This window comes from Canis lupus, chromosome 4 (genome assembly GCF_003254725.2).
Source record: "Canis lupus dingo isolate Sandy chromosome 4, ASM325472v2, whole genome shotgun sequence".
NCBI classification, from domain to species: domain Eukaryota; kingdom Metazoa; phylum Chordata; class Mammalia; order Carnivora; family Canidae; genus Canis; species Canis lupus.
The window spans coordinates 61672582-61688716 of record NC_064246.1 but is presented as its reverse complement, the minus strand read 5'-3'; the positions used below and the strand labels follow the sequence as shown (position 1 = coordinate 61688716).

At 41.6% G+C, this 16135-nt stretch overlaps 1 protein-coding gene across 5 annotated transcripts in view; it reads right to left on the bottom strand.

Moving 5' to 3' along the window:
* Positions 1-16135, bottom strand: part of ARL15 (ADP ribosylation factor like GTPase 15) — a 404586-nt gene that overhangs the window by 260052 nt on the left and 128399 nt on the right. For all 5 annotated transcript variants that reach the window (XM_025434385.3, XM_025434383.3, XM_049109271.1 and 2 more), the window contains one exon: positions 5899-6043. In XM_025434385.3, coding sequence (XP_025290170.1) covers positions 5899-6043 — 145 coding nt within the window. The remainder of the gene's footprint in view (positions 1-5898; positions 6044-16135) is intronic.

Genomic DNA, 16135 nt, shown 5'->3' with positions numbered 1-16135 from the left:
TATTTATTCAATCTAATGTCAGTCTCAGTCCCTTAATTGAGTCGAGATCATTTACATTTAATTTGTTTATTGATAGTTAGGTTCTAGGGTACCACCCTAGCACTTGTTTTCTATTTATTCCATCTATTCTTGATCCTTTTCTTTTTGCCTTTTTCTGGATAATTTTTGATAATTCCATCTTATCTCTCTTGTTGCCTTATTGGTCATCACTCTGTAATTTCAGTGGTTACTTTAGGGTTATATAAGTACATCTTTTATCACACTCTACCTTCAAGTGTTATTATAGCCAATTCACATATAAGAACCTTACAATAGTATACTTCTTTTTCCACTATGTCGTCTATGCCATTATTCTCCTACATTTTACTTCACGTATGTTATAAACCTCACATTTTTAAACAATTATCTTATAAATAGATTTGAATAAGAACTAAATCTTAAAAAAAAAGAACTAAATCTTATATAATTACCTCTGTAGTTACCATTTCTGTACTTTCCATTTCTTTGTGTAAATCCAGATTTCCATCTGGAATCATTTTTCTTCTGCCTGAAGGACTTTTAACAATTTTTCATGCTAGAAAAAGTATGACAAAAGTATAATAAAAAGGTATAATGAAAAAGTCTGTAACTTTCTTTTTCAAAGATATTTTTGCTGGGTATAGGTTGATAACTTTTTTCCCCTATATTAATGATGTTGCTATATTAATGATGTATTTTAATGATGTTGCTTCACAGACTTGTTTGCATGGTTTCCAGTGAGAAATCTGATGTCACTCTTATCATGGTTCCTTTGTAACATCCATTATCTGCTTTTAAGATATTCTTTGTTTTATTCAAAGTTCTTAGAGAAACAGACCAATAGAAGGTTTATGTATACATAGATACATTTTAAGGAATTTACTCCATTATGGATGTTGGGAAAGTCTAAAATTTGGTAGGCTAGAGAACCGGGAAACAGCTAATGGCTGCAGGTCAACTCCAAAGGCTACCTGATAAAGATTTCCTCCTTGATGGAGGATGGTCACCTTTTGTTCTATTCAGGCCTTCAACTGATTGGAGGAGACCTACCCACATTATAGAGGGCTGTCTGCTTCACTCAAAGTCCATTGATTTAAATATTCTCTTCCCAAAACACAAACATCCAGGATAATATTAGACGACATACCTGAGCACCTTGGCCCAGCCAGGTTGAAAATATAAAATTAATCCTCACACTTTATCACTGGTTTTGAGCAACTTTATTATATGTCTTCATGTAGTTTGTTCATATCTCATTCTTGAGGTTAATGAACTTCTTGGATTTGTTGTTGATAGTTTTAAGTTTAAGTATCTTTTAGACCTTATGTCTTCAAATCTTTTTTCTGTTCCTTTCTCCATCCTTTACTTTCATAGACTCCAATGACCCATGTTTGGGGACTTGAAGTTTTTCCACAGTTCGTGTTGCTCTTTGCACTTCCACTTTCTTCTCACTCTTTCAATACTTTAGAGGGTCGCTAATACTAATGGCCTTTAAGGTTATTACTTTTCACTTCTACAATGTGTAATCTACCATGAATTGACCTGGTTTACATATTTCACCTCAGATATTATAGTATTCACCACTAGAAATTTTATATGGTTCTTTTAAAAAATCTTCCATGTCTCTACTTATCTGTATGAACAGAGAGAATTTCCTTATAGTAACAGTTTTAAGTCTTTCTTTGCTAATTCCTTTATCTGTGTCAGTTCTGAGTCAGAGTCAATTGATTTTTCTTTTCATTACAAATCATGTTTATTCCATGTCCTCATTATAAATCATGTTTATACCATGGCTGGTAATATTTGATTGAACGTCTAACATGTGAATTTTACAATAAGTGCCAGGTAATTGTTTTCTGTAAATCTCCTACAACTTTGTTCTAGGATGCATTACAGTTGGTAGGAAACTGTTGGAGTCTTTGGTCTTGTTAATATGATTTCCTAGGTGAGTCTAGAGCAGTGCTCAGCTTTGAGCTGATTCCTGAGACAAGACTCTCCTGAGTACCCAGTACCTTGTGAATTATGACTTCCAATCTGGCTGGAGGAAACAGCCATAACTTTTAGCCTTGTATGAATATGGGCTAACTACTGAGTATCCTGGATGCTCAAGGGAGACCCTCTATAGATCTCCAGGGTTCTCTTGCTGTACAACTTTTTCCTCTCTGTTACTGTGTCCCATGAGTCCTAGTTGCTTTGGTCTCTCCAACTCTTGGATCTATCATAATGTAGGGAGTCCAGTGAGCAATACCTCAGTTCCCCCTGGCAGTGTGCCATAGCCAAGGAATCTCTCAAGGCAGTAAGCTGGGGCAAATGCAGGGCTCGTCTCCTTTGTTTCTGATCGCTCAGATGACTATGCTTTGTTGCCTGATAAATTTATGCTCTTGAAACCAGTTTCAGATTTTGTCTGTCCCTTAAGCCCCCCAGTTATTCTGTTTTGACAGAATTCCAATTATTCTGTTTTGACAAAATCAGAAATCCTTATTCATTCTTGCTGTCACTGCCTCTATTTAGCATCTTCATCTTTCCTTCTCTCTGACCACCGCCCTAGTACCTCTGTCTACTTACTAATATGCCCACACAGCACCTATCCTTGTAAAAATAAATTCCCTAGACACGGCTTTCTCCATTGCTATCTACCTTCTTGAAAGAGTAGTCTATGTATAGTCTTAGCTAAGGGGCCAAGGAATAAGAAGGACAGTCTATACATTGTCATTTCCTCTGCTTGTTCACCATTCCCCTTCATTGCCCAGGCTGGTTTTTAGTAATACCCTGCACTGAAACTGTTTGCTAATAATGATAATGTCACCACAGCCCTTTCTCAGACTTAAGACTGATGATTATTTAACTCCAGTTCCTTTGGTCTCTGATTCATATTTTTCTATATGGTACCATACAGAACTGCCTGGCTTGGATTCCCTGTCTGATGCAGATGTTAGAATGGAAACTCCAACGGTTATCATTAATGCATACTCAGTGCCTAAATCAGTGGCAGTCAGGTGACAGGTATTCAACACATATGGGAAGAATGAATGAAACATAGTTGATGCTTAGCACTCTTCTTCCTTCTACCGCCCATTATTCCTCAACAATCTCCAAACCCACAACTCAATTGTCTCCCAAATCCAGATCCAAACTTTCTCTAGTCAGCTTGTCTTTTGGCATTTGGGTCATTGTTGAAAGTACTGCCAAAACCTCAAAATTACCATGTCCAAAGCCAAATTCATCATTTATCTTAAAATTGCTTGTCATGTTCTTCCTACTTTTCACAATGCATGCCATCACTAGGCTAGAAACTTAAGGCACATTTGATTCCTATCTCTTCCTTTCCTCCATGTTACCCAATGTGGCTGTCACTCTTATAGGATCAATCATAGTTGCCTTAAACTCTCCATCCCCGTAATTTCAATCCCTACTGGATTGGCTCTTCATGGTACAGGTCTCTCTCAGAAGCTCCTTCAGTGTCAGGTCACAACACACCCTAGACTCTGCGTCCTTGGTCTCAACCCAGTAAGGTCGCTGTTCTATGAATGGTTCCTATCTTTCTTCTCCTCACCCCATTCCTTTCTGCTCAAGGATTAGTCATCCCAAGCCCTTCTCACACTTAACATCCCCTATGAATTCTTTGACTCCTCACATTAGAAATGATCCTTTTTAGCTTTCTCGTTTTTATCATCACATACAGCACACATCATGCTGTCTTAGCACCTGGCATATGTTAAACATGCAACACATATCAACTGTTTGTCATTAGAAACTCATCTTCCTAACCTGGGTGTAAACTTCTTGCTGTCAGCAACCTTCAAAAAGGCCTCCAAGAAGTCACTGTATGTGGCTCAGGATAATGACAACTCATATCCAAAATGTCAGGCAACCTAACATCTAAAGCATCAGAAAAATCAACTAGTACACGATGTTACTATTGGTTCCAGTAAAAGCAAAGCATTAAAACTTTAAGATATAAAACTTATAACAATTGACATTTTATGGAGAGCTATTTTGCTTGAAAAGAATTACTAACTTAACAAGATTTGTATAATGAGTTACATTTCTCCAAAGATACCCACAATTTTACCAACAAGCAGCAAATACTACTCTCGTCACAAATCCTAAGTCTTTGGTACCACCAAACTTCATTTGAAGACTTGAACTGGCACCCTACTTCTATCACTAGCTATGTCACCATACTTTTGAGCCTCAGATGATTTAAAGACAGAATCAAAACAGAATTCAAATTACGACTGCCTCTTACTCACTCATAGACATCTGGAGCTATGCTCAAATCCTATGCTACGTTCTGGGTGTATATAGCCAAATAAAATGTGTTTATCTGCCCTTAGGAGCTTACATCCCAAGTTGGGGACAGAAATGTAGACAGCAGTGTTGTAGGCACCAAATGATAGGAATATGGACCATGTGCAGTTGAGGAGGAGGAGTGCTCAGTTCTGTCTTGGGGAAAAGGACAATAGTCAGGAATGACTTCACATGAAAGGTCATGCTTGAGCTCTGCTCAGCCTCAGTTGTTTCACCAATGATCATGAAGCCCTTATTCTTTCCTTTATCCTTTATTTTTTTATTTCTATTTTTAAAGATGTACTTACTGGAGAGAGAGAACATGCAAATGGATGGTGGGGAAGGGGCAGAGGAGACAGAGAATCCCAAACAGACTCCCTGCTGAGTGTGGAGCCTGTTCCCAGGTCCCTGAGATCACAACATGAGCCCAAATCAAGAATCAGTCACTTAACCGACTGAGCCACCCAGGCGCCCCTCTTTTCTTTGTCCTTCAATGATGCTAGGCCTCTAATGCTTTACAAGTCCATAGTTTCTCATCTAAACTAAAATTCTAAAATCTGAAAAGCTCCAAATCCCCAACTTATTTAGTGGCAAATCTTGACCCTAACTGAGGTAAGGCTCTTCTTGGTCGTCAGTATTACTCTTATTTGTTAGGAAGTCCTAGTTAATGATTCCATCATATTCCTATCACCTGGACCAGACTTGAATCATCTTTGGCTTCTTTCTTGCTCATCTTCCAAACCCAACCATCCACTAAGTGTGCTCTCACTCTTCTTCCTTGTGGTGAGGGCCGGTCTTGCTCATTGTGGGATGTTTGGCAGCATCCCTGGCATCTACCCAACAGAAGCCAGTAGCCCTCTCTCCTAGTTGTGACAACCCAACATCTCGCCTGATTGAGAACCACTGCCTAGACTGACTTCTTGGCCACATCTAGAAAACAACATAACCTGACCAATGGTTCCTGTACTGACTCTCCTCCAGATGGGAGCTCTGAGGAAAGAAGATTCAGACCACCAGCTGCACTATTTAGGGAATGTATGACTAACACAAATAGGCTAGAGTGACTCCTCAAGGGAGACTAGCACTCATTGAGCCTGAGATAAAGCCATTTTGTTAGAGTACTAGAATTCCAGGTTTCAGCATTAGTTTGTACCAATATTCTCCTGAGCTTGACTTGTTCAGTGGCATTGAAATATCCAACTAGAGGGGCACCTGGGTGGCTCAGTGGTTGAGTATCTGCCTTCTGCTTAGGTCGTGAACCTGGGATCCTGGGATAGAGTCCCCTATCAGGCTCTCCCCGGGGAGCCTTCTTCTCCCTCTGCCTATGTCTCTGCCTCTCTCTGTGTGTCTCTCATGAATAAATAACTTAAAAATCTTTAAAAAAAAAAATCCAACTAGAGAGATATAGGGTATAGAAATTTAATGCTACTAACATCCCCCACTCTATTTTGAAAAAGAGAACACCCCAAAATAAACTAATTGAAGCATTTAATCACAAATAGAAGGGATGGTTCCCACAAATAGCATAAGAAACTGGAACATTTTTGGGGTGAGAAAGAGAAAGGGATAGAACCCTGGCACAGTACCCACCTGTGGTTGACACGACGTTCTCGGGACTTTCACTACAGAGCTTTGACAACAGACTGGTCTTGCCAGAACCTGTGAGGCCTATGCAAACCAGGTCATATTCAGGTCGTGCAGGCGGTGGTCCCTTGCAGCAGAGTGCTCTAAAACACTGCCAAGAGAGGGGAGAAATGAGGCTCTTTTAAATATGACTGGACACAAAGTTTAGTAACATTTACAATGACTAAGTATTAAGAAGTAATTAAATAACCTATTTATTATAAGGAGGAAAGGTAATTTCATGGTGGAGAAACCCAGAAGACACCACCTTAGCCAAGTGATCAAAGTTAACATCCCTAGGAATGAGACCTATGTGGACCTCACGGCTCCCCTCCTGCTGCAACAGGCACCCTGCAAGGGGCAAGACATCCTCGCTCAGCTTTTCTGCCAAAAATGCACAGTCTGAATCTAAGTACAAGACAACTTCAGACAAAAACCACTCTGAGGAGCATTCCACAAGACAGCTGGCCCATTCTCTAAAATCTCAATGTCTTAAAAGTCAAAAAAATGCTGAGGAACTGTTTTAGGTTAGAGAAGATTGGAGACAGGATAACCAAATGCAATGTCTTCTGAATTGGACCCTTGGAACAGGTGGAGGAAAAATAGCAGAAGTGACAGTGGGATGACAGGTGAGGGACCAATAATAGATAACAGTATTGCATGAGGTCACTAGCTTCCTGAAGTTAATCACTGTACTGGGCTAATAAAAGGAAAACCCTTGTTCTGAGAAAACACATCCTAATCAAGTATTTAGAGACAAAGGGTCTTGACATCCATAATTAATTGGTTCAAAAAATTTCTAAATCTGTGTCCATCATCAGCTCTATACGGTGAGGACTGTGACAATGCCAACATGGTAAAATGTTAATGGCCAGTGAAGTGGAGAGTCATGGGAAATTTCTTTGTATTAGCCTTAAAACTCTGGTACTATTTGAAAATAAAAAGCTTTTATAGATCATTCAACAGAGTCCCTGTATAGGTCACTGCCATCTTGATCTGCGCCAAAGTCTGTTTCAGGTCATCTGACCTCAGGGTACCATGAACTACTGAGCAGTTTGGGCATGGCAGGAACTTGTTTGCTCTGCAAGAATTAAAGGCCAGGAGTTTTAGGAGACAGGAAATCAGGCCATTTGTGGTCTTTCTACTTACCTAACGTTCATTTATTAGGGACCAGTTATGTGTCAACTTGTAGAGCCTGAAATATTTAGGCTCTCAATAATTCAGGAGAGAAAAAGAGGGAGAGGGAGGGAGGCCTACTGACTGTTAGATTATCTGGAGATCATGAGAGAAAAGACCTAGAAAAAGCCTGTGGTCTCATTCAGATAAAATCTGAGGCCTATGGGCTCTCATAAGTCAAGCTTGACTAGTTCTCTCTCACACCTCTCATCTAGTCAGTCAGCAAGTCTAGTCCATAGCTCCTCTGAAATCACTCTAGAACTTGTCCACTTCTCTCTAGTCCAAGCCACTATCACCTGGACAACACCAACATTCTCCCACTGGTCCTAGCATATTTGCTCTTGCCCTCTCTGTTCTCTATTCTCCATGGCAGCCACCATGATTATTTATAAAAACAAAATCCAATCTGCTTAACCCCCTTCAGTGACTATTCCCACTGTTCTAGGGTCTAAACCCTTTTGATCTACAAGGTCTTCCATAATATGTTCCACCAACTGCCACTCCCTCCAGCCTGCTCTCCCATTCCTCTCTACTCACTGTTCCCTCTACTCCAGCCCCTGACGTACGGACCCTCTCATACCTCCAGGCACTCCTATGCTGTTCCCTCTTCCCCTAGCTCTTGACTCAGAGCCTGTCAACTTTTAGGTCTCAGCTTTGGCATCCCTTCTCCAGGGGCACCTGATCTGATCCCTGGAGAATGTTAGCAATTTGTTTTAAGCTCTCACAGCATGTTTGTCAAGTCATCATGCTGATCATTACAGTTTTCTATTCACCCCTTAACTGTGGGAACCATCCCTCTCCATCTTCATCCCAGTGTCCCAAGGGCATAGCAGGAGACATGGCATAGAATCTACCACCCAGGAATAAATGTTGAATGAAGAATCCACAACATTTGCATTTCACCCAAGGAAAAAAGAAAATGTGAAAACTACTAGGAAGCTTCATCTATTCTCTCCTGGTTGCCTAACATTTCAAGAAAATTGTATCAAAATAAGAGTAACTCTTGACCCTTTCACTTCCCTTCATTGCCAGAAAGTAGTCCAGTTGCCAGAAAGTAGTCCAGTTTTCAACATTTCAAGAAAATTGCATCAAAATAAGAGTAACTCTTGACCCTTCCACTTCCCTTCATTGCCAGAAAGGAGCCCAGTTTTCAAGATTTTGCTGTACAGGGTCTACTTTCTCAGTATATAGAGGTTTTGGGTTTGTTTTGTTTTGTTTTGTTTTAACCTCAGTTCACTTCTCCTTGGCTTTTAAGAGGTTCTGCCTACTTCTGGTAAACCATTCTATGATCATCTAATCCATATTCTTCACAAATTTATTAAACTCTAATCATATTTCCGCTCTGTCTCTTCAAGCCTGAGGAGCTCTAATTGTTTCAGTCTGCCTGCATACAGCAACCCCTCCTACTCCCTTCATCTTAGTTGCTGTTCTTTGGCATTACTTGAGTTCCATTATGCCTTCTCTTACAAGATTGATGACCACAACTATAAAGAGCACCCTAGACACCAACCCATCACATCCTGGATTCGCATGAAGGTTGGTTGGTAGGGTCTGACTTTTGGCCAACTTTATCCCCGAGTCTCCTGGACTCACGGTGAGTTTTTCTAGGAGGCAGATGTATATGTGCCTGTATCTATGCAATACATCAGGCAACACCACTAATCACACTGTGGTTTCTCCTATTGGACTACTTTGATCTTCATTAGGGAAAGAGGGGACAGACCCAATTCTTGCTCCCAACTGCCCCTTTCTTGCTCAGCTCCTCTCCCAGAATTCCCTCAGACCTTCCTGGAAGGAGACTGGCCCATCTATCCTGGTCAAAACAATCAAATCTTAAATACAAGATAAAACTGTAGGTGATTGATGGCTATCTTACTCTAAGTTATCCATATGCCAGTATTACTCAAAATACTTTGGCCAGAAGTTCCAAAACTTCACCTTCATGCTGTTTTTAAAATCCAGAATGTAAAAACGTTTGCAGCCAAACTCACTAATATCTAGATCACCTGTTAGTTTTCTCTAAGTCACTAAGACACTACTGACATGAGAAGCAATTTAGTGGTGACACTGTAATCCGCACATCTGTCTCTCTAGATTCATCACAGTGATGGTTAAGACACCTAACATGACATCTCTCCTTGCCCCTCAGTTTCTTTCTTGAATTCCAGGCTCTGTATTTTCAACTGGTCTAGAAGAACCCAAACTAAATCTGAATAAAACAAAAGCCTTCCCCCACTGCCCCCAAAACACAGTCTATGGAAATCAGGTACTTTGGAACATAAAAGGCATAAAGGTTAGATTGACAATCATTACAAGACAGAATCTTTGAAATAAATCACAGAACCTCTGAATATTTATTTGAAATAAATAAATCCTATGCTTGGCAGGAACAGTGTCAGATTTGGAGCCAACAAAATAAGGCTTTTAAAAATATGCTATTTCAAACGGGAAAAGAATGTTCATGTTTTTTGAGTCAGTTCCTAAAAACTGTACAGTCTTCACTTGTTTTTCATTTTAAAACTTAATGAAGCTTTGGATCTCATAGTCAATTTACTTAAAATTACTCATTTTGGCCTCTAGACTATACTGTACCAAAGTTCATTGTGTCTGTCTCCTAAAGCAGCTCTCGCATTGTTAAGAGTAAGCCCCTTTCACTGTTGTACAATGCTAAACACAATGCCGTCGGCAGTCCTGACAGCAAGCGGCAAACTCAGGCTTCATTCCCAGGCCAGACACTAAGGCATTGTGTGACTCTGTTCAGGCTCCGTAAACCTATCCATGCTTCAGTTTCCCGTGATTAACCAGTAACGTTTTAACACTATCTGCCACTTCCTTTCTTCAGGAGGATGTTATGAGGCATCAGTTCAATGCATTTTGCTACAAGAAAGGCACCATACAAATAAATAACTGCTCATCAGGATGCTTATCATCCTAACGTATCCTAGGTGATCGCCAGTTTCCTCGGGCAAGGGCCCGGCAGCCCACATGCTGGTGCTTCCTTCGCCAGCCCACAGCAGCGTCCACAAGCTCCATCCCCTTCTAACTCCAACTCAAGACCAAAGACACACAACCCTTGGCCCTCACTTGTGGCAGGGAATAGAGAACAGGGTGAGTCTGCATTGTAACCATGGGGCAGGCTGCGGGGGGGTGGTGGTGGGGGGTGGGGTGCGCGCGCATGTGTGTGTGTGTGTGTGTGTGTGTGTGTGCAACCAAGGTCATGGTCTCTTGTCTAGACTGCTTCAGTTCACAGGTCTTTTCACATGGGGTCTGTTATGACTTGTTCCTTTTCAAAAGGACCCAGTGTATCTGGGAGGCAGGATATTTCCCCTTAGCATGTGTCTGTAAGCTTCTACCAATGTTTTATGTGAGGAAATGGGGTGCCAAGGTCTTGAGAGATAGCAATGACCGGAATCACCAGAGACATCTGTGTCATAGACTTTGGACAAATCACATAATCATATAACCTTTGGCTGAAAGGTGGATTCACTAAAAAGATTAAAAAAAACAAAAGATTTAGCAATATTTGCTCAAAGGAGAATGATCACGTGTGCTAAAGGGGGGAAAAAAAGCCAAAGATTAAATAGTGAAGGTCAAATGAGGACTCGCATTTCAGATGGGTGGCCTAGCACCATGGCAGCAAGATGGCCTTAAAAAGTCATTTGTGTTGGGGACAGCAGCAGAGGTCTTAGTAAGTCTGGTAGAGCACCATCCACAATAGGTACACAGTGAATAACTGCTCCACCAACCGGCACTATGAAGCACTAATTTAGCACTTAACTGTAGATCTCATTTCCCTCTGCATCTCCTCCTTAATGACTACAGCTACCCTCCAAATCACTCACTAATTCTGCCAGCAGTCTGGGTACTTTGTGCTCAGACTGTGTGCCCTCAGAAGGAAAAGCTCTTCCCACTTTTCTCTACTTGGCAAATTCCTATTCAAAGTTCTGCTCAGAAGGCACCTCCTCTCGAAAGTCTTCTCCAGTCCCCGAAGAGGATTAATCCCTTCTTTCACTCCTTGGTCTGTATACACATGTCTAGCGCTGTAGCAAATACCAGGTGTTTGGGGTTATTTTTTTCTTCTAATTTTAAGAATTAAGTAGATGATAAAATTACCAGCATCAACCCAAAGACTTATTTATCCTTCATTCATAAAGTCTAATTTTACAGTTACCAAGGGCAGCCAGGCACCAAAGCGGAGGAGCAGTTGTCCTACAACTTCTCAGTTCTGGACACAGTCTTACTCAAAATCCTCCCCCTCTGGCACTGGCCCCTGCATTGCCAGGATTTCCTACCATCCCATGTCCCTGAATCCCTAGCCTTTGGGAACATGGCATTTGTTTCAATCGATGCTCTGTTTGTCATCATGAATACATGATTTTATTCTGAGCATGATTTCGATTTGATTGAAGCTCTGTATAGTTGCTGGAAAATGTTCTTCAGCCAGCTTTGGGACTTCCCCAGGGCCATGCAGTCACTGCTCGAATGCCACACCATCTCCTCCTTATTTAAATAAAGGACTTACCAAATAAAAACCAGAGATTTCCGATAGCAAATAATCAAGTCTTTTGGTGGAGTCCTAGGGTGGGTCCTGTCACTGCATTCCATAGATATTTGTCAGATTAAAACAATACCAATTAGTTGGTACCTAAAGGCAAGAGACAATTCACCCATAATCTGAAGTGATTTCTTGGATGGGTTTTAAAACCAAAAAGAGGCACCTGTACATTCTGACCCTTGCTCTCTCACAATGAAAAGCTTTTAAAAGGAAGTCAATTTTTAGAAGTGTTTTTTAATGCTAACCATATCCAATTAATGAGATATTTAGTGTTTAAACATTAAAAATTGTGGGATTTAAAATAAAATATTCCCCATGTCTGTAATAGACAAATGTGGGTCTGTCTTTGGAAACTACAACCAAAACGTGTCATAAGGCTCATAAAAGCCACTTAAACTTCTGGAAAAGACACGAGGAAGGATGGGTGCTCCCAAAACTTAAAAACGGAGCCAAATGTCGCCAATGCCATTTAGTGCCCTATAGAAGGGACGTATGTGTACTAATTCACTTACTCCTTGAACAACCCATTGAGAAAGTCACTAGATGCTTCCCATTTTCAGATAAGGAAACTGAGGCCTAAAAGTCATAAATAACTTGCCTCAGTGGAGCCAGGACTGGAAGCCTCCAACGTCTGAGGGTGTGCCATGTGGAGGAGACATTAGCTGCACCCACATAGAGGGAACACAGAGATAGGAAAATGCACCAGAGCTACGAAGTGACAGAGCTGGAATTCCGACCAGGGCTGCCTGGCTCCAGAGCGCCTACCCATATCCTCTCAGCCATGGTACTACCGAGGCCAGACTCAAGGATCAGAGTCCCAGGGGTGGAATGTTTCTGTGGTTTCGAGGGAATGAGAGTGCTTTAAGGCAGTCGGCCTGGGTGAGAGAACAGAACCTGGCAGAGGAAGGGGACGACGCCAGTGTTGATATTGCTTCCTCCCTTGCACAGTCAAGTTTATGGCTCAAGTGCCTGCATCTTCCTCCCAGTAGAGCTAGAGGAACTGCTTCCTGCAGGGCTGAAGTAGGGAGCAGAGAAGGAGACGGGGGACTGGCTGGGAGGAAGGCGAGGGGGCCCTCAAGAGCTGCTGGCTTCTCTGCCCTGCTGTCTGCTGCTTTCACTTAACCATTTTTTGTCCTCTGGCAAGGACAAAGCTTGTCTATTAAGAGAAGCCCACGCTGGCTGCAGAGATTTCTCATTCTAAGCACGGTAGCAAGGGGGAGAAAAATCTCTCAAGAACAGTCCTCAATTTCCCCCTTAAAATATATGGATATGCAAATTATCCCTCAATAAAGTAAATGCATAAGCAAATACGCAACCAAATAAACTGTACTAGGGGAGAATATGGAGGAAATGGAGAAGCTGGGCTGTGTGGAAATACACGTGAAGGACACAGTCCATAACAAACATGCCAACCCTTAGCTAATCCTTCCCTTCTAGCTGCAGGAAAAATGAACTTCAAAGGTGCCCCGATGTCTTGGAGTAACCAGCGGTTCTTGCAAACAAGTGAAGAGAGTGGAAATTCAAATGACACCTACAGCAACAGGCCGAAGGGGCAGGGAGTCGGTGTGGACTACGAAGAGGCCCCTGAGCACCAGGCAGATCCCAGCAGAAGACTCTTCCCCACCTCACCAGAGCTATCCACTTTTTGAGGTGAAAAATCCCGCGGCCCTTTAAGACCCCAGTGGGAAAAACAATAAATTGTTTTTACAGAAGATGGGTCAAACCTTTGGGCCGTGCGGGCTGCTCCAAGCTCACTGATGAAGGCTTTGGCCCGGAACTGTCCCAGGGCTGAGGCTTCTGGCCAATACATCACACTGCCTCGGGACACTAAGTCTGTCTTTGCCTTACCCTTTGTATTTCTCAATCCACATTCCTTTTTGGGGTGAAATACTCCATTATTTCTGCTTTGTTCTGAGCTGTCTCCTGTCTCTGTCCCTATTAACTCGTGGCAACAAAAGAAACAAACAGAAGCAGGGGATTTCATGCTCAGCAGCTACAGACACTGGCCTCCCGGCTTTGCAGAGGAGCAGACATCTGAGACCCTGAATGAAGAGAGTGCCGCTGTGCTGAGCCAGACCAGGGACCCACGTGGCTCACAGCCTGGGCATCAGTCATCCCTGATGGGCGGCATTCACCAGTCCTGGTGTGAGCATCTCAAGATGAGCCAAAAGTAGGGCTTTAAAAGTTAGGGCATGTGTCTTGATAATTAGATGTAAAAAGACTCTCATTCAAGATACTCCTATATTCCTGCAGCTCCACAAATTCAGGACTTCTCCTACTGAAACTAGATCAAGGGGGAGATGATTTTTAATTTTTTTTGAAACTGAAATTCAAAGAGGTAGCTAAGTAGAAGATAAAGGTCTTATCTTTGCCAGGTAATTCTTCTCTTAAAATGGCTAGATGGAATATCTCATTTCAACTATTGATTCTTAAAATAACATAATTATCCAATAAAACCAGCAGAAAATTTCCCAGGCATGACTGTGTGTAATGAGACCCAAGCTTTATATGCATCTTCACAAATGTACTCAAATCAGGGCTTCACCTGGGTCAGTTTCAGACCATGTATTTTTTTTTTTCCTAAAGAGCAAAGAAATGCATAATTTAGCTAAAAATGATTAATACATTTTGTATCCAACCTCATTTTAGGTCACTGTCTGAATAGAACAGTTCTAGAGGGGAAGTGGGGCATAAAAATATATGAATGGTTTTAATATTCCTTACCAAAGCCATTTTTCTATACTTTGTATACTTATGAAGAGTCAGAGAATGAAGAAGGTATTTAAAAAGAACTAGGATCCCTAAAAGTAGACCTTCAAAAATCCTGTAAAAATCCCCAGGAAAGGTCCCAACCAAGCAATTCTCTTTGTTCTTGGTGCTTCTGGAACTGGAGTGGGGGAGCCTTGTAAAAGAAGAGAGCAAAAGAAATCAAACTCAAGTTGGTTTTCTGGCAGCCCATAACAGTGGAAATCCTATTCCCAGATCTTGGGAAACAACAGAACATTCCTTAACAATCTTTAGGCTCCACAAAGATGGGCCTCAGGCCCACATATCCCATCCAGCACCAATTCCCACTCGGTCTCTGTGATCTCCCTGCTGAGATTGGCCCTAAAGCCTTTGTTCAAAACATCACCACTATCTCCTAGATAACACAGTCTGTTCTCCTAACTGGTCTCCTTACCTCAGGTTTACCAGACTCTAATTCAATCTCCAAAATGCTAACAATGATCTTTCTTAAACACATCAAGTCAATCTCAAGATTTCAAATCTTTCCATGACCTCCTAGAACTGTCAAGATAAAGTCCAAGCTCCTTATCTGAGAAGATAGGCAGGGTCCTTATGATTGGACTTTGTCTTCATTTGTGGTCTCCCATGGCTGTTATAGGGATGGCAGGAGATGATGGATATAATGTTTATAAGGCACCTAAACCAGGGTTCAACACACAGAACTTAAAATTATAAGTTTATAATACATGGGAGACTTTCTCCCCCATATACACGACCCCCATGGCAGTCACATAGATCTGTGTGTGCAGGTGCTGTTCCAGTCTCTTTAGTGCTCCAAGTGCAAGGAGCTGGCCCTCTCCCCACACATCCTCCTCCACTATCTTCCTCTGGCTGGCTCCTAGTCATCCTTCAAAACTCATTTTCATGATCTTTTCTTCCAGAAAGACTTCTGTGGCCTCAGTCTAATTTAGATAATCTTTTTTTAAACTCCCCTAGCACCTTTTCTATCCCAATGTCATGACCTTCCAATTCTGTGAAGGTGATTTCCAGTCCATCTTCCCCCACCACTGGACTTGGAGCACCTGACTGTAGGCACCACTTCTAATTCTGCTTTGGAACCTGAGTGTCTGGCACACCATCCACCAATGTGGTAAATGAGCTCCCCAGTGATTAAGTACATGGCTTTATTAAGTACATGGTCAGATAAGGCTGAAATGGAGCCCCACTGGAATCTGGAGAAGTTATTTCACAGATATCTGTTTCCTAATCTGAAAGTGAGGATCATCTTACAGATTGTTGGGAGTAATCAATGAGGTACTATATTCCAAATGCTCATAAGTGTTCAATCAGCAAGTATTACCATCATGACTCATTAGGTTTCTCACCGAGTGGTTTTCCTAAAGAGAATGGATTTTTTTTTTTTTTTTTTTTTTTACCTATCAGGATTCCTCTCAGTGTAGATAAAGATAATTCAGGTTTGGATTTATTTTTATTGCCCATTTGATCAAAGTTCTGATATAATATGTCAAATGCCAACAGTGGTTAAGGACATGTAGATAGTCCTCTGGTTTGTTATAATAACGGTTACTAAAAGAGATCATGAGGGACACCTGGGTGGCTCAGTAGTTGAGTATCTGCCTTTAGCTCATGTTGTGATCCTGGGGTCCTGGGATCGAGTCCCATATCAGGCTCTCTACTGGGAGCCTGCTTCTCCCTCTGCCTATGTCTCTGTCTCTCTCTGTGTGT